This window comes from Wyeomyia smithii, chromosome 1 (genome assembly GCF_029784165.1).
Source record: "Wyeomyia smithii strain HCP4-BCI-WySm-NY-G18 chromosome 1, ASM2978416v1, whole genome shotgun sequence".
Taxonomy (NCBI): Eukaryota; Metazoa; Arthropoda; class Insecta; order Diptera; family Culicidae; genus Wyeomyia; species Wyeomyia smithii.
The window spans coordinates 108,438,696-108,459,130 of record NC_073694.1 but is presented as its reverse complement, the minus strand read 5'-3'; the positions used below and the strand labels follow the sequence as shown (position 1 = coordinate 108,459,130).

The 20,435-nt window shown below is 35.2% G+C and overlaps 1 protein-coding gene across 1 annotated transcript in view; it reads left to right on the top strand.

The window, feature by feature from the left end:
• Positions 1-20,435, top strand: part of LOC129718617 (E3 ubiquitin-protein ligase UBR1) — a 504,745-nt gene that overhangs the window by 234,319 nt on the left and 249,991 nt on the right. The window contains exon 7 of the mRNA XM_055669553.1: positions 7,253-7,364. Within this exon, the coding sequence (XP_055525528.1) occupies positions 7,253-7,364 (112 nt within the window). The remainder of the gene's footprint in view (positions 1-7,252; positions 7,365-20,435) is intronic.

Genomic DNA, 20,435 nt, shown 5'->3' with positions numbered 1-20,435 from the left:
TTTTTGTTTTTATTCATCTTTCTCTTGGAAGCTAACTTGACCAAGGTAAGATCCCCGGAAGTAGCGTTCAAATGGGTCGAATTTTGCCTAGAGCAAATGGTTCACAACGATAATATCGCGGGAACTGTAGCTGATAGATGTCGCCAAGAATACTCACAACTATTGAGTATGCATTCGACGAAGACATTGCTGACTTCCTACCTTGATACTTTTTGTAGAGATCTGATAGCTGCTTCAGGCAGGAAACTTCCTAACTTTACTGTGTTTATTAAGAAGATTCTGATTCTATCGCATGGCAATGCCACGTTGGAGCGGGGTTTCTCCGTGAACAAGGAGTGCGTAGTCATGAATTTGGAAAAAGACAGACTTGTAGCGCAGCGCTTGGTGTACGATACAGTACAGGTTGTCGAAGGAGGACACGAAATTAATATTGATGAGGAGATGCGTGAGCTGCTGAAGTAACGTGTTCTAAGTGTTATGAAAATACTCTTTTATATATTACTCTTTTATATATTGAATCTTATCTGGTTGAGGTAAAAACGATTACTTCAAACTTAATTTAGCCTAGAATTCCTCGGTAATGAGTATTATATGCGTTGTTTATAAGATACTTGTTGACATCTCCCCTCGGAAAGGTGACATCCTTCGCATTTTTCGATTTTTTGCGACTATATCTCTTGATTCCAATAATGCTGAACACGTCAAGAAGTGACTTAGAGCATATTGAGATGAAAATCGAAAGTCACGCTTTTTTATTCCTTAACTGCATGGAAAATTACAGAATTCAAAAGTACAATCAACCAGAAAACCTAAATTAATCCACCTAGCGGTCAGACCCAGCTTTTCTCATTCAAACTTATTATTTGTAAAAATAGATTTACATGAACGCTTCAATCCAGTGAATGTGTATTCACTTTTTGGGTTCTAAAATAATGATGTTGTAATTGAAGTATAAAATGTATAAAATAAAATATATAAAAATATATATAATGTGAATGCTCAAGAAATAGCGAAATAAAAGAAATGACTCTTAATTTCGAACAATTCAATCACGAGCGATACCGGGAACATTCAAATGGTACGATAACACATTTAAATTATTTTGAGGCCACATATATTGATCAAAGCAGGTATACTTTTAAATAGCCTTTGAATTTCTTTTCTTTCCATAACTTTTGAACTACATATCAAATTGCTATGAAGTTTGTTATTTGTGAGTTTGAGAGATGACTCGTTCGTATGACACTAGTTATGTTCAAATAAGTCGTGTAATCTTTGAGATAATAGACTTTCGTTGTTTTATTAACAATTTAATACATAACGGTTGCTTAAGTTCGATTATAATCAAATGAAATGGGAACGTATAGGGCAGCCAAACTTTGAAACCACGTGTTAAATCATAATTCATCAGTTAACCCTTAATTAGCCCGTTCATCTGATAATACTATTGATCAAATAGGTTGTGTACTTTCTGAGATAATGAAGTTTCGTGATTTTCACAATTCGGTACATTACAGACGAAGTTACAGCTCGATTACAGTAAAATTCAACAGAGTGTTATGAGTCAGCTAGACCTTCCATTTGACACTAATTTCGTGAAAATCGGTTCAGCCATCTCTGAGAAAAGTGAGTGAGTTTATGTATTCTTCGGAATATGTTCCTTTTCATAGCTAGATTTCACATTTTTAAACATAACAGGCAAAGTAATAGTCCGATTGCAAAAAAATCAATAGGGTCTTATGGGGTAACTAGACCTTTCATTTGACACTAATTTCGTGGAAATCGGTTCAGCCATCTCTGAGAAAAGTGAGTGAGTTTAAGTAGTCTTCGGAATATGTTTCTTTTCAAAGCTGGATTTCACATTTTTAAACATAACAGGCAAAGTAATAGTCCGATTACAAAAAAAAATCAATAGGGTCTTATGGGGTAATTAGACCTTCCAAATGACACTGATTTTGTGGAAATCGGTTCAGCCATCTCTGAGAAACATGAGTGAGATTAAACACTCTCTAGAACACGTTTCTTTCTGTAACTTCTGAACCACACGTTAAATCTTCATGAAACTCAAAAGTTAAGGGTTTTTTAGGTAGCTCGTTTATTTTAAACCGATTTTGTTAGAATCGATTGAATAGTTTCTGTGATAATCATGTTTCTTGATTTTCACATTCTTTAACATAACCTCTAAACTAAAAATCCGATTGCAATGAAATTGAATAGGGTCTTATGGGGCAACTTGACCTCTCATTTGCAATTAATTTCATGAAGATCGGTCCAGCCATCTCTGAAAAAATCGATTGAGATTTGGAGAGCGTTACACACACACATACACACACACACATACAGAAAATGCTCAGCTCGTCAAACTAAGTCAATTGATATACGAGATTCGACCCTTTGGAGCACTTTTATACCTTTGGTTTTTCCAGTGATTGCTATACCTTTCTAGGAGAAAGGCAAAAATATTTGAACGATCCGGGAGAAAACCGGGAATTTAATTTCGGGTTTTGAGTGGCCACCCTGGAAAGGGCAAGAAGACAAAAGTGACAAATAGATTAACATGACTAAAAAAATATTTTTCTTGGAAAATAATTGGCGATTTTCGGGGTGCTATTTTCTCTACAGAAAAGGTCCAGAATCCGAACAACTAAAGAGATTTTATTTGATATACAATCCAGATACATCATTCGGAAACTGACTTAAAAGGACTAAAGTTTTTCTTGACTTTTTCACTAAGTTCAAGATAAGCATCAAACAAGGTAAAAGATATTATCCATATGATGGTTGCGAAAATAAATAATTTCAACCGAGTTCCTAATTATCCGTGGAGTAAATAAAATCATTATTTGCACGACTTCCTGCAATATTTATACAGGCAAAACTTAGAAAGATGGTGCTTTGATGAACGTTGAAGAACATCATGAGTATAAATTGTTGAGCATCAGTGTTCGAAGTGGTGATTTTTTCAAATGATTGTAATTTTTATTGATACAACAGCAACCAGAGTAGTACGATTTTTTGACCAACAGTCTGGAAAAACCTATGTTAATCCACCTAGCGGTCAGACCCAGCCTTTCTCATTCAAACTTTTATTTGTAAAAATAGATTTACTCTTCTAGAAGGGAGGGGTCCCATACAAATGAAACATAAATTTCTGCACAACTCAAAAACCAACCAAGCAAATGAAACCGAATTTGGCATGTGGATGTTTTAAGGGGTAACAAAATATATCCATAGTTATAGTTGGATGAAACACAAATCTCTGCACATCTCGAGAACTAATCAACTAAATGGAACCAAGTTTGGCAGGTAGATATTTTTAATGGTAAAAAATATGTCCAGAATGTTTTGACACCCCTCCTTCTTTTAGAAGGGAGGGTGCCATACGAATGAAACACAAATTTCGCACAGCTCAAGAACCAATCAAGAAAATACAACCAAATTTGGTATGTGAATGTTTTTAGAGATAACAAATATGTCCATAATGGTTCGACGCCCCTCCCTCTTCTGGAAGCACATGTTTTTGCACAAATTTCTGCACATCTCGCGAACTAATCAACTAAATGGAACCATATTTGGCAGGTAAATGTTTTTAGTGATAACAAATATGTTCCATAATCGACCTCAGGCAACATTTTGGATTGGAAAACAGGCAAAAATGGCCGATTTCCACCCAATATAATAATATTCGGATGTAGAATAATACACAGGAGCTAAAATCGACCAAAGATAGAATTTTGAATTCTAAGATGGCGACTTCCGGTTTTTGAAAACTGCTGAAAATGACCAAATACCACCCAATATGAGTTTTCCTTTAACCAGTATGACGGTCAAAATCCAGAAATTATCTCCAAATGCCATTATGAAATTCAAAAGGGCGACTTCCGGTTTCAGAGCGGCAAATGACCAAATACCACCCAATATGGGTATTTCCGGAATCGCAATGATGCACTGGAGCCACAAATCGACTTCAGACAACATTTTGAATTGTAAAATGGCAACTTCCGGTTCCTGCAAAACAGCCTGAAATGGACGATTCACATTAAATATGAGTTTCTCCGAACCAGAAAGATGCCCAGAAGCTAAAAATTAATCACAGACACAATCTTAAATTTTAAGATGGTGACTTCCTGTGTCTAGCGAACAGCCGGAAATGACCGCTTACCACTCAATATGATTTTTTTCGGAACCAGACTTACGCCCAGATGACAGAAATTGATTTCACAGGCAATTTTAAAGTCCAAAATGACGACTTTCGGATTCTGAAATACAGCCCAAAGTGGCCAAATACCACCTAATATGAGTATATCCAGAGCCCGAATGTAGCAAGAAGCTAAAGATTGACCTCAGACACCATTATGAATTGTAAGATAGCAACTTCCGGTTCCTGGAAAACAGCCGGAAATGATCAAATAACACCCAATAAGCGTGTTTCTTCAAGCAGAATAACACTCAGAGGCTAGAAATTATCTTAAATACCATTTTTAAATCCAAGATGGCGACTTCCGGTTTGTGAAAAACAGCCTCAAATAACCAAATACCAGCCAATATGAGTATCTCTGAAGCCAGATTGATATAATTAGCTAACAATTGACCTCAGGCACCACTTTGAATTGCTAAATGCTAACTTCTAGGGAACAGTCGAAAATGACCGAATAATACTCAATATGGATATTTCCGTAATCGATATGATGCAAAAACACCAAACATTGACCCTGGACACCATTTTGAATTTAAAGACGAACACTTTTAGTTTTTGGAAATAAGTCATATAATCTTTGAGGTAAAAGACTTTGGTTAGTCTATTAACAATTTAATACATAACGGTTGCTTAAGTTCGATTATAATCAAAAGAAATGGGAACGTATAGGGCAGCCAATCTTTGAAACCATGTATTTAATCATAATTCATCAGTTAACCCTTAACTAGCCCGCTCATCTGATAATAATATTGATCAAATCGGTTGTGTAGTTTCTGAGATAATGAAGTTTTGTGATTTTCACATATCGGTTCATTACAGACGAAGTTACAGTTCGATTAAAGTAAAATTTAATAGGGTGTTATGAGGCAGCTAGACTTATTAATTGACACTAATTTTGTGGAAATCGGGTCAGCCATCTCTGAGAAAAGTGAGTGAGTCCAAGTAGTCTTCGGAATATGTTCCTTTTCATAACTGGATTTCACATTTTTAAACCTAACAGGCAAAGTAATAGTTCGATTGCAAAACAAATCAATAGGGTCTTATGGGGCAACTAGACCTTCCATTTGACTCTGATTTTATGGAAATCAGCCATCTCTGAGAAACATGATTAAATAGTCTCCAGAACACGTTTCTTTTCATAACTTTTGAACCACAAGTTCAATCTTTATAATATTCAAAAGTTAAGGGTTTTTCAGGCAGCCCGTTCATTTGAAATTAATTTTGTTCAAATCGGTTGTGAAGTTTTCGAGATAATTATGTTTCATGATTTTTACATTTCGATACATAACCTCTAAACTAAAAATCCAGTTACAATGAAATTCAGTAGGGTCTTATGAGACGATAAGGCCTTTCATTTGCAATTAATTTCATGAAAATCGGTCCAGCCATCTCTGAGAAAAGTGAGTGAGAATAAAAATGTGCACATACTCACACACATACATACAGAAAATGCTCAGCTCGTCGAGCTGAGTCGAGTGATATATGCCATTCGGCCCTTTGGAGCACTTTTATACTTTCGGTTCTGCAAGTGATTGCTATACCTTTCTAGGAAAAAGGCAAAAAGCGAAGGATGAGAACGATGACAGTAAATTTAGAAGTAAATCAAATCATAAAGATGAACATGAAACGCAAACAATAACTAACTTCATTTGCTTCAACCATGTCTTATACCAGGTTTGATACTTTTCTTGAAACTATCAGTCCTTTTTAGTCAATTTCCAAATGATGCATCTTGTTTGATATCAAATAAAAGCTTATTAGTTGTTTTATAAAATGCAAACTTTGGGTTCTGGACCATTTCTGTAGAGCAGTGGTTCTCAACCGGGGGTACGCGTACCCCTAGGGGTACGCGAGAGCCTTCTGGAGGTACGCGAAAGAAAAATCAGTATTGGCGGACAAAGGAATTTTTTTATAATACATTATTTGTTGTTCAAACTTGCTCCTAAAACATGACTGTAGCAATCAAACAAATCACAGTTCAATTTGAAACCTAAACTAGACTACCACAACGTGATCTACCACTACTCTCTCTCACTCTGCGAGAACATTACAAACCAAGGGGTACAATTGATTTGGGAAATATCGCCAAGGGGTACGCGGACAAAAAAAGGTTGAGAACCGCTGCTGTAGAGAAAATAGCACCCCGAAAATCGCCAAGTGTTTTCCAAGAAAAATATTTTTTTCGTCATTTAAATCTATTTGTCACTTTTGCCATCTTGCCCTTAAGTTCGTGTTTAAGTAGGGCAATAATCTAAATGTTCAGTAAATCTATCAAGTCTAACCCGAGTTCTTGCAGTTTTGGTGGTTTTGACGGCAATTTTCGAAAAAAAATTCTTCAAGAAACGTTTTACCCTAAATGGCGTATCCTCTGGTAAAGTCGGTAGTTCTGATAAGGTTGAGTGGTTATCTAAATTTTCAGCAAAATCTGTTAAGTCTAGATAGTGATTTTGACTGTTTAAAAAAACACCTTCTAGGGTCGTTTTACCCCATTTGGCACACTTGGCTTATACATGACATTAAACCTCTTGAGTTGCTCTACAAAATGATATATCCAGATATTTTTTCTAGCGATATTGAGAAGAGTAGCATGGCTCTGAAAATTGACGATTTTTAAAAGTAAAATGCGTTTTTTTCGTCATGTTACCTTTTTGCCATATATTGTGACCATGCGTTTTGAAGTATTTTTAGTGTAGAATAATACCACAAACTTTTAGAAAAATCCATCAAGTCTAGCAGGAGTTATTGCACTTTTTAGAATTTGGACGTTTTTGCACATATCATTTTCAAGGGCCGTTTTATCCCACTTAACCTCAATAAAAAAAATTCAAATTTTGCAAAACTTCCTACCTTGAATAGACAAACAAACGCTGAAAATTTCATCCCAATCGGAGAACATCAAAACAACATGCGATTGAACCTCTCGCGAACTGGCTCTTAACGGTTTAAGTTAGGAGACTATGCTGGCCAATCCAACAATTTTATATTTTCCTCTGTAAATCATCTTCAAATTTTCTATTTAATTGTCTGACTAATCCCACCTTTCTTTTATTACAGTATGCTTTCAAATCTTCTGCAATGCGATGTCATGATGCTCATTATAGAAACAGTAGTAAAAAGGGCTTTGGATCTTAAGGCAACTACCTTTTCGGAAAGTCATCTGCAGAAGGTATGTATTAGTTTTAATAGAATAGTTATAGCACACTATTTCATTTTGCGATTTTTGTCTTACTTGTAGAAAGGTATAGCAATAACTGCAAAAGCCTAGGGAATTTTATCACCAATGAGTCTACTTTCATATATATATTCCAGAAAAACTGTTAAAAAATAGCATTGTTTGTTTCGAAAATCTTGAAAAACCATACCAAGTCAGTTTGTTCCATCTGTGGTAAAATATTCCCACGCTAAAAATGTACCCTAGATCTTTACGATCCTGGTACTTAATTGACGGACTGTGAAATCTTATTTTACAGAACCGCTAGACCTCCTTTTCCATTAACACAACAAGTCAAGTGTTTACTGCAATTTGTTCCTTGTTGTGTTCTCAATATCAAATATCAACTTTCTACCAGTGTTGCTGATTATCACTTCATTACACTCAAATACGTTGTCTGCAACCAGAAGTACTCAGTTCAGTGGCAACAAAACATGCACTCATAAATGAAACGAACGCGTTGATTGTCCCGTACCATGGTGAGTGACTCACGTATGAGAAGTTTTTTTTCACTTCGCACCATCTTCGCTTCGGACCCGATCAGATCAATAGAGAAGACAGAGGTTTTTTTCCGTGGTAATCACTCAGAATGTTCAGATGATTCGCATCATTCACTTCATTTGCATCGTTCGCACCGTTCGTACGATTTGCATCAGTCATATTCTTCGGGTCTTTTTTTTTTGGTGTACCGAAGCGATTAGCTTTCTTCAGCCAACAGTGCTGCGTAGTTGTAGTTTTTAAAAATTAAAAGAGTCTAGCAGTGATGAACTGCCCCGCGTTAAAAACAAAGATGAAGGATGTTGTGAAGGAAAAGGCAGCTGCCACAGGGGCAATAAAATATAGGTGCCTTATCGATGCTTTCAGTTTTGTTAAATTCATTTTAAATTCCAGAAACCTATAATCAGTTGACTTCAAGAAACATAAAAATGAAAACATACATTGAAAGAATGTCATTTTTTCCTTTTCAAACATCTCGAACAATACGTGCGAACATCTAAACTAATTCCTTAAACTATATTCCGCAAAATTTATTCTGTCAAGAATACACCCCTTCTCAGATGTATCGAACACCCTATTCGATAAACAGAGAATTCGCTTGCTCACCCTAGGCGGCGACGTTTGTTTGGGTCTTGTACGAATCTATTCTTACCAAAACCAACGGTGTTTTTTTTCCTTTGTAAACGTTATTGGTCTTTCCCGACGCTTCGTTCGCTTCAGCTGTAAGTCGAATTGATGGTGAGTAACTTTTTTTCGGGTGGCCGAATGTGGTAACTCAGTGAGATACAATAGCAGGAGAAGAAGTAAAGGATAGAATACACCCAAACAGTTCATTAAGCACTGTTATACTTGATGATGCGATAGGCCGCAGCTCTAGTACCAAGTCACTAGTGAGCAGCGACGATGATGAATCATGAATGATTGTGATAATCAGCAACTTTGCTTTCTACATTCAAGCTTGTTTCTTTTCCGCATAGCAAAGAATGCTGGCCAAGAGCAAGCTCACCACTCGAACAGCAACAATATTGCCAGATGGCCTAGTTCTGTTTGTTTTGTTTCACGGCGACCTTCTTCGCGCTGCGGTCGCGCTGTTGTCGAGATGCGCGTTCGAAAAAGGGGTACGTTATGGAGTTTACCAACACCTATGAGTGTTACGCGTGATTGGTGAACTCAGCTTGAACACCTGAATACAACTTCAAAACTCATGACTAGCAATCATGACTAGAATTATATACTCTGTGTAGAAAATAAGTTGTGTAGAGAATAAGTTTACTTATTTCAAATTAACTTAATAAAAGTCAGTCCAAAACTAGACATGTGTGGTATCACACCTCAAAACTATGGTATCACAGTCCCGAGGAAATTGCAACAAAAATAGTTTAGTTCATGGCGACCGTGAAGTAGTTGACAGTGAAAAAGTTTATTAAGAATGTTGAATAGTGAAAATAAAAAGTATCAGAAAATGGAAATAACCCATCTCATGAAGAAACAGTAAAAACGGTGGGGGACCAAACTGTCACCATCGTGGAAAATCAAGAAGTGCAGACTTCCGCCCATGGACCGCATGCGTGGAAGCTAAACATTATATTAGCAATGGGATGGGTTCGATCCTGATTAAAGTAAACGACCGGCCGCATCTCGAAATCAATTGTGTGTGATTAGCAACTTTCGGTGCTTGAAGTGATGAAGATCCCACCAGGAAGACGACCAGCCGCATCTTGAAATCGATTGTGTGTGATGAGCTACTTTCGGTGCTTGAAGTCATGAACAGTGCTTGAGAAGGGATCGAAATTTGATTGTGACTGCGATGAATGCACATGCTTTTTTCGTTTGAATTGAACGGCAGAAACGATCGGGCGAACGAAAACAAGTTTTTCTCTTTCTCTCGTGTGACGATTTTTTTTCTAACGATAGCGACCGCAGTTTCGGAGAAGCCAATTTTAAAACTCTCCCGCTCGATGTATGAATGTATGTTGAACGGAGCAAACTAGAGTATGATCGGCAGCATGTGGCGTGTTTTACTTTCGTTTCTCTCGTTCTTGACTGGTTCTTGACTGGCTGTCTGAACGGTCAAAAAACGGTCGGTGAATGCTTTTTCGCTGTATCGGATGGAATTGGGGCACTGCTTACAGATGCACGTTATTTTTTGGTGGAGAAGTTTGTTGTTGTTGTTGTTGATGTTTAGCGATAATTGCTCGAGGACAAATGAGGTGGAGATATAGTTTGAATATTTCTTCATGCGAAATGCTGAAGTCCGTCGTAGTTATACGTCGCAAAGCGCCGACAGGCACAAGTAGTGTTTTTACTTCTGCCAACGCGGCTAGCATTATACCATATGTTGCGTTGCGCGCGGCTGTAATTTATATTTTTCCGAAGCTTATTCAGATTCTTGCTTCGCTTATATCATTGGCCCAACAGATAAGCCGATATATACTCTATTCTTTTTATATCCATCGTTATCAGTAGGCTAATTTTTCAGTCCATTTTTTTTCTGATTCGTTATGCTTAAATAGTGGAAAATGTCAATCCTTATGCCCTGACAAATCACGTTCTACAATTGAGTTGATAGTTTTGTGATGTATTGGTTGATAACCGTCTTACAAACTGTGTTTTTTTTAGATGCAAAAAATTAAAGGTAGATTGCAATTCAGCAGAAACATTAGAGGCCACCTAAATTGAATTGTTGAAACTAGCTCAATTTTAGTTGTGAGTTGTTAGTTGTTTCTGGTACCCAGGAGCGGATTAAGGCGAAGGCGAAGCAGGCGGACTTCAACATTGATGTTTGATGCATGAATAGGATCATCAACAATGTATGGAGAACACTATTAATGTATAACGAAAAAGAATTTCCCGCATACAAATTGACTTGAAAAATTAGCCTCCTGATAACTATCGAATTCAAAAGTATCTATCTGTTAGGCCGATGATATAAAGGTCGGATTTGATTATATAGAGACTCGATTATATATTGACTCGATTATATGTATATGATTCTATTATATATAATTTCAAACTCGATTATACTGCCGTTCCAAGCATAGTTGTCCCAGCGTGCATAAGAACGGCAGTATATACAGCAGCAAAATTTTTTTTTTTAAATTTCAAATGTGATCTAGAGCGAAAATTTCGTAAGAGAGCATCCAAAAAATACGTTACGCTTGATAGAAAGGGAAAAAAATAAAAAATAATTAAAAACAATGAAAAATTTTGGTTTTTTTTAAAGAATTTAAAAATTAAAAGAAATTGAAATACCTTAATAAAATTATCCTAATAAAAATAATTTCAAAAATTAAAAAAAAGAAATTACAAAAATTTAGAAACAAACGAATAATTTGAAAATTTTCAAAAATTTGAGAAATTAAAAACAAACGAGTTGACAAATCAATATATACTGATCTAACTTTTTCTTTCCATTTGACAGCAATTACACCAGGAATAACTACAAGATATATGTATAATTTTTATAAGAACTGTGTTTGCTTACTTTTAGGGGGATGAGTCAAAAATAAAATTCTTCCTATTTATTCGAAAATAATAAAACATTCATGTAAAATGAATAAAATAAATTTTTTCTCTGATTCGATTATATATAAAATTCGATTATATATAGTGGAAAAAAATCAGAGACTATATATAATCGAGTCTGACCTGTACTTAGCGATGCGAAAATCTAAATTAGCTTCGGACAAAGTACACCACCGCAGTGGGGAATCGCTGGCCATCGACCCAAAATTGAAAATGTGAATTTCATTTCAATTATAGTTTTTCTATAGTTGTATACTATTGAAGTGACAGGATCCAAATTTTTAGAGCATTACGACAAAATTTGAATTTTCTATGATTTTTCAAAGTGTACTGAGTCAGCATTTTTTAGCGTTTTTCTTGAAAAAAATGCAATGTTGCGAAATTTGCTGGAGCCCCAAGAGTAACTTAAATCTTGATGACGTCTAAGTGAAAGTTGTCTATAAAATAGTGGAGAATAAATCCTCATCATTGGATAATGTATAATCCTCATCATTGGATAATGTATAATCCTCATCATTGGATAATGTATATATGTATAAATTGACGGAATCAAAAAATTACGTATTTTTGGCATAAAACAGCGTTTAAAGTTTAAACGGCAGGGTTTGGCACTATTGGCATTAGTTTTAAAAAGATAGCTTGGAAAAAATGCCTTAAAATGCATCTAGTCCGATCTTGCGCAGAGTTGCGCAGAGTACCTTTCTTTCGAAGAGAAACAACGAGTGTTCGGCACATGTCGGATTTCAAAAATGTAAATTTGAATTGTACACTGCAAACCGTCTACATAATAACAAATGGCTCATATTAGTCTGATAATAACAACGTTTTCAAACAAGTTTCAGTATAATTAATCACACTATTTGCATATTTACAAGTTTAACTGATCTATATTTCGATAATTTACGAAGTATCAAAAACTAGTCATTGTTTATGTTTTGGATCACCAGCACTGACTACCAAAGTCATGTTTTAAGTTTATATCATACCAGTCACATGTAAAAACAATCGTGTAAACATAAACCATAACATAATACATCGCCTGCTAATTTCTACAGAGCAAATAGTGAATAATTATTTTGACGTTAGAAACTGCATTTCGAAAACCCTTCTTGAAGATATTAAAACTGTATTGAAAATGAACACAAAAATAAAGATGAAGATGAAAGTGAATGGAAAAAAAATGCGAATGCGATAAAAAGAATCAATAGTCACTTTGAAAAAAAAAAAACAAGTCAGCAATTTTCAACACGAAGCATATTTTTAATTTTTTTTTCTTTTTCTTAATAACTGATTAATATTTTATGTTTTTTATGGCATATGAAAGTCTTTCAAGCATCATGCATTTTATTTTCCAAAAGATTGAAACCGACGTAAAATTTTCCTCATATAATATATATAAAAAACATGAAATTTTCCCTGGCGTCAAAAATACGCATTTTCATGCAAAAATAATATCAAATTCGGACTCAGCGTCCCAAAATTATATAAAAACCATGTATTTTCCATGATTTGAAGATATTTTTTCGCTTGGCCAGCATTTGTATGGAGCCGCCCCACTGTGCACCGCCGCGACGCGTGCTGCGCAACATAAAGTGCTAGCCGCGTTGGCAGATGTAACTACACTACTCATGTCCAAACGCGATGCTTTGATTTCTATGGATGCTTTGAGAGATGTATGAAGAATTAATCAAACAGCTTCAACACCTTACTTTTCCATGGTCGCTAAACATTAATAACAACAACAACAAAAACAAGCGCCTCCAGCCACCAAAATGCTGTAACAGAATATACGCATCAGAAGCATACAGCGACTGCCGGTCAAATGAATTTTTTTCCGGTCGTTCATTGCCACTAAAAATCAATGGATATTGAACAAAAGGAAAATGCGAAAAAAATCGTCATAAAGTAGTGCGAACCGGATTGCGAGGATTCTACACTAGAGAGGAAAAGAGATGATCGTAATGCCCGTTCGTTTTATTTTGCAATCGGAAAACGAAATTGAACGTGACAGCTCGGAGAGACGAACGGTGTACGAAGTCTCGCACAAAACGGATAAGATGAAATTGAATGACTGATATTTTTGTGTTCGGTAGAAAAAAGGATTGATCAGAGCACTGGTCATGAAGATCCCACCAGGAAAACGACCAGCCGCATCTTGAAATCGATTGTGTGATGAGTAACTATCGATGCTTGAAGGTAAAATAAATAATGTTATAAATAATCACGAAAAAAATGTCGGTAAAAGCAACCAAATTTCATGTTAATTCAAAGAGATTCTTAGTTCAAATAGTGACAAACAAACTTTTAAGTAACAATAGCGGTTGTTTAAAATAAATAAACTATTTATTTTATCATAAACTAGCAAGTGAATATTGTCTCAACAAAATATATGGTTGATTACTGTATTGTTTTTCCCCTATGGAAAGTTACTTAGAATTAAGAAAATTGCATAGTTACATAAAAAGGCAATTAACACAAGGCTCAAAGAAGAGACCTTGAAAGCCAAATAAAATTGGCCAATGAATTATTTAATAATATTTCGCAAGAAATTCTAGAAACCAACAATCAAATCGACGAATATCAATTCGAAGTGGTGGTCACGAATGTCAATACATGGCATCGTGAAATTATTACGATATTAAAAATATTATAACATTCGACAAAATCAAAATTAAATATATTTTGACAAATGAAATCAGATTCTAATATGGATATTTCCCTATCTATCTTAACTGCATGGTTCAATCCCATATATTCTCGTTTTCATTTAAAAATAAAAATAAAAAAAGAGCATGATTTTCGTTTTATTATAAATCTCCTTGTTCTGGTACACGAAGCTGGTCACTTCTGTGTACCTGAATAAAGGAACAGCTTTCATCTTGAGCCTGACCAGCCTAAGGTGAGAGTAACATTTTAACATTAACTTTTTTTTCTCTTATTTTTTTTTCACTTTGTTTTGGACCGTGGTACCCCGGAAATGATACTCGAAAGGCTCTTTACATCGGAGTAAATAAACGGTCCCGATTACAACTAATTATAAGCTATTTATTCACGACACGTTAAAACGGTACAACAAACTGTAATGGCCGGACAACATTCTATCATCTATTATGCGCATTTACAGCATCGCACATGACAGCTATGCTGCCGTGGCGAGCCCTGCGACTTTGCGCTGCGTCGGTTGAACGAGAAAACATGCGCAGCGCAACAGGGTTGTCCACAACACTTTGATATGCCACTTACCAAAATTATCCTTTATTCAAAATAATCCTTTTCCTCAAACTCTAAACTAAACTTAACTAAAAAACTACGATAAATAATCGTCGTTATGAAAGCGAGGTGAAAACCCGCAGAAAAAAAATTATTTATTTATTAAAGAGCTGCTAGGTGAATAGGCTCAAAATCCCTAGCAGCTTGCCCTGCTATGCGAATAAACTAAAAATCTATAGCAAGGCATAGAAATTAAGAAAAGATATATTCCTGGGAGCCATGTTATGAAATATATAGTAGAATAGGGTAGCAGGTCTGCACCCAACAATAAATAAAATATAAAAATAGTTGAAGGAATTTTGCCCCAGATGCCCGAACCAAAATGGTTATCGGATGCCCGGGTGAATAAGTAGTGGAAGGCACGGACTCTAGCGTCTCGTTGCCATAATAATTTAATTTTTTTTATATACCCCGGATGCCTGGCACTTTAAAGATGACCAGACTCTAGAATTGTTAGGAGGTTTAAACTTTAACCCGTTACGATTATTTTCAATAATTATTGTGTAATAAATCTAACTATAACTTTTTTTTTAATAAATTGTTTATTTGACACGGCACAATGCAACTCGGCTTTACGGTGCCAGATACAAAATTATAAAGAATGCTGCTGTTTATTCGAACGGGCTAAAATTTTTTTCCGGGGTGGCGAGGCAGCCTTTATCCGAGTTCACGCTTTCATCTTCACTGCTCTCTGATACGATTTGCGGTGGTTTCTGCTCTTGCCCTTGTGTCTTCTTTGGTCTGTTGTGTTTTTTGTCCACGGTGGTGAATTTGTCGGTTAGCTGTAACGGGCTCGTTCCAGCTGCTGCTTCTGCTACGTTCGTCATTGTTGGTGTCTCCGCTAGTGGTGGTGTCTTTGACCTCGCGTTTGGAGCCTCGGCTTCGTTGTTGGTACCGGCTAGTTGAATGGGAGCGGTTGCAGTGGTGTTCGGTTGCATATTGGATGGTAGTGGTGAATTGCCTTTCGCTGCTTCAGTGCAGGATTTTCCAAAATGCACCTCCTTAGTGCAATATTGGCAAGTTGCTATCTGATTTTCGTGGGAAACTCGACTCAGAAATGGCTCCGAGAAATCATTCAATACAAAGCCAACATGGCTCGGGATTGGTCGGTGTAAGCGCATTTGTAAAATACGTACACCGCTGTAAACACCACCAAAAAAGTTTTTCCACTTATCGTATCTAGTAGATACAACTTCTCCGTATGCCGCCATTTGCTTACAAATCGCGTTTGATTCGACATGAATCGGCAAATCGTGCACTCGAACTTCGATGGCATCGTCTTCAATGTGCACTGGGATGGTGTATCGAGTTTGTTGATGGGAGATAGCGTGTTTAACGCTATTCTGCTTCACGAACTGTTCGGCTATTTCACGTCCCCCGTGGAACGTTATCAGAATACAGTGCCGTACATGGTGCATCTGTATCGCCTTGCACAGACTAAAATCCAACTTCCTTCTGTCTCTGAGGAGTTTTTCTACCTCTTTAATTGGCGGTCGTATTGGACATGCTCTGAAATCGACACAGACAGTATCCCCGCGCATTTTTGGACTATTGTTCACTTCCATAAGTCACACGCGGCGAGCAAACCACTGCGAAATAATATCAAATATAGCAACGTACGGCAATCTTAATCGAACAAAAGGGTATCGAATGCGTATTGTTCTCGCGATCAAGAGCACTTGCGTCTGTTCTGGCTGGAAGATGAGCACGAACTGAACTATAACTTTATAATATCATAAAATTGTAACAAATTTTTAAATTAAACACAACAAACAGAAAAACAATCCAATTATGTAGCTTAAATTAAGTAATTTCATAACTCCAAAATTTATACACTTATTATTAGTTAACATAATATTGCTAACCTTTTTATTGGTTTACTAATCCTTATTATTCCTAATTCCTAATTATGTTTCTAATTATATATCAATTCGTTTTAATATTTTTATCTAAATGATCTTTATCCAACTCATTTATTCAACAGAACCAACTCATATATAACCATAACATTACAAAATATGACATAAAAATAATTGATATATTTTCCCTATTTTCGAAAACAAAAACAATAACCAAACTAAAACATTACTTGACATTAAAAAAAAATAAACCTAACCTAAACTCCAAAAAAAAAAAACAACAAACAGTTTTTTTTTTCATAGTCCAGAAGTATGTGCTAAACAGTTTTGCTAAACCTAACTTTTGATACTATATATTTATGTGTTCATGTAACTTTGTTAGAAATATTGTATTCATATATTTTTGTTCTCATCCGATTATACTTAGAGTATAGTCTGACAGAGCAACTATATCAATGCAGATTCTACCAAATTACATATTCATTGTCTCACTAATTTCAAAAACTCAAAATCTAATACATATTTTTCAATTTTAAAAACATTTATGAAACAAGTTACTCAAATCAGTCATAAACCAACAGATTAGTAAAACACTTATCAATAACACTGTAATATTTTCTTAGATTCTTTTTTTTTTCAAAGATCATGTAATATAATTTTTATTTAATTATAATCCGATAACTTTCAGAATACTAGCAAAAACAAAAAAAAAAATTTGCGAATATACATAACAAAAACACAAGACGAATCTCACAGCTTAAAAAACCTTATAAATAGGGGAACCGCTCCCTTATTCATCTCAGCCCGTATATTCATCTCATTCAACATGTAAACACAATTGAAAACAGGAAAAAACGCATATTTTCTTGTTAAACCAATCTGCTAACCCATGGAATGGATTCTTCTTAGTTCACTTTAGATTTCTCATTAAGTAGAAACTTCAAGAACTCACTTAAAAGCTCTAAATTTGATATAATAGTCAGGCATCTGTACTCGAAAACTCATTTATTTCAATCACCTATCTCAGAAAACAAAATCCGCGCGATGTTCTGTACGTCTACAACGGGACTCGTTCAGCAGCCAACCAAAGTTTTTCTCATCACAAGCGGACCGTTTTTTATTTTAATCACTAAACAAAATCACTCACTACACTAAGAATACTTTAATCTTTGAAACGTTCACCACAAATTTCCATAAACCAGCTTGAATTAGCAGAAATATATGAGATGAATTTCTACAATTCCTAAACTTCAACTGTATGTATTTTCATCTGTTTTCATTGCCTTGAAGAAAATCAAAAGTTGCCAAATCGGTTTCTGTTAATACGAACAAATCATACTGAAAATGTTGAATTATTCCGACATAATTGTTATAAATGGACAGCACTGCAGTGGTTACCTAGGTTACCATATTTGCATGTAAACAACTACAGCGGATATCTAGGTAACCTACTACGACGGGCTGCGGCTACGTTCATTCATGATAATGTGATTCATTTTTTTTTTTTTTTTTTAAGGGGGGATTTGTTAGTAGCTTAAGTATTTATGATAAATATTAGTAAATAATGAGTATGTGTGTCCAATCACAAATGGTGACTTCTCAACACTGTTAGAAATTTGTTATTTTAATTGTTAGGATTTGTTTGCTTTCGCAATTAGGACTTATCATTCGTAGGGATTTAAACCTACTTGTCAGAAAAGGGGAAGTAAACTTACAACTAACTTAATTGCTAACTTATTGGCTATAAAGAGAGCTTATCGTAGCAATTGAAGATTGCAACGATTTTTGTCGAAAATTGTTAATAATTTTATTTGACATAGCTTCTAATGGTTCAACACCAGTAAGTCTATGTAATTCGAGTGTACCAAACCAAGGAGGACGCTTCAAAATCATTTTCAGAATTTTATTCTGAATCCTTTGGAGCGTTTTCTTCCTTGTTGAACAGCAACTTGACCAGATCGGTACAGCATAAAGCATTGCTGGTCTAAAAATTTGTTTGTAAATCAAAAGTTTGTTCTTTAAACAAAGTTTAGAATTCCTGTTAATGAGAGGATATAAACATCTCGTATATTTGATGCACTTGGCTTGTATACTCTCAATGTGCTCTTTGAAAATAAGTTTTTTATCATAAATTAGTCCCAAGTACTTAACCTTGTCGGACCAACTTAAAATAACCCCATTCATCTTGACAACGTGATTATTGTTTGGCTTGAGGAAAGAAGCCCTAGGCTTATGCGGAAAAATTATCATTTGAGTTTTAGAAGCATTGGGAGAGATTTTCCACTTTTGCAAGTAGGAAGAAAAAATATCTAAACTTTTCTGCAATCGACTGCATATGACACGAAGACTTTTTCCTTTTACGGAAATGCTTGTGTCATCGCAAAACAATGACTTTGTGCATCTTGGAGGCAAATCAGGAAGATCTGAAGTGAATATGTTGTACAGGACTGGACCCAAGACTGAACCTTGAGGTACACCTGCTCTGACAGGAAATCTATCAGATTTTGAATTCTGATAGACAACCTGCAGAGTTCGATCAGTAAGATAATTTTTTAAAATTTTGATTAGGAAAATTGGAAAATTAAAAGTTTGCAATTTCGCAATCAAACCTTCATGCCAAACACTGTCGAATGCTTTTTCTATGTCTAAAAGAGCAGCTCCAGTGGAATAACCTTCAGATTTGTTAGCTCGTATCATATTAGTAACTCTGAGCAATTGATGAGTTGTGGAATGCCCATGGCGAAATCCAAACTGTTCATCTGCAAAAATTGAAATTTCGTTGATGTGTGACATCATTCTGTTAAGAATAATTCTCTCAAACAGTTTACTTATTGAAGAAAGCAAACTGATTGGTCGATAACTTGAAACTTCAGCTGGGTTCTTATCCGGTTTTAAAATGGGAGTAATTTTTGCATTTTTCCATAATTTGGGAAAATATGCAATTTTGAAGCAGCAATTGAAAATTTTGACTAAAAATTCCATTGTGCTCTCAGGAAGATGTTTGATTAGTATATTAAAGATTCCATCGTCACCAGGTGCTTTCATATTTTTGAAATTTTTAATAATTGATTTAATCTCATTCAAGTTAGTTTCAATTATTTCTGCAGGTAAAAAATTCTGGGAAGAAATTAAATCAAATTGACGTGTGACTTCATTTTCAATTGGACTCACAAAATTCAAATTTGAGTTATGAACACTCTCAAACTGCTGAGCAAGTCTTTGAGCCTTTTGTTCATTGGATACAAGAAAACGTTCACCATCTTTTAAAACTGGAATAGGCTTTGAAGGTTTCTTAAGAATCTTCGACAGCTTCCAAAATGGTTTTGAATATGGGTTCAATTTTTCAACTTTAGTCTCAAAATTTTGATTTCTCAGAAGAGTAAATCTATGTTTAATCTCTTACTGTAAATCTTTATAAATAGTTTTAAAAACAGGGTCACGAGAACGTTGATATTGACGTCTGCGGACATTTTTCAAACGAATTAGAAGTTGAAGATTTTCGTCAATTATTGATGAATCAAATTTCACTTGAGCCTTTGGAACAGAATAATTCCTGGCATCAACAATTGCACATTTTAATGCTTCCAAAGCGGAATCAATATTCACTTCGTTTTGCAAATCAAGCTCATTATTGAAATTTCTCTCAATATGAGTTTTGTAACTTTCCCAATTAGCCTTGTTATAATTAAAAACAGAGCTCATAGGGTTTAAAACTGATTCATGGGATAAAGAAAAAGTTATTGGAAGATGGTCAGAATCAAAGTCAGCATGTGTGATCAAATCACTACATACATGACTTTGATCTGTTAGCATCAAATCAATTGTTGAAGGGTTTCTTACAGAAGAAAAGCATGAAGGACTATTCGGAGACAAA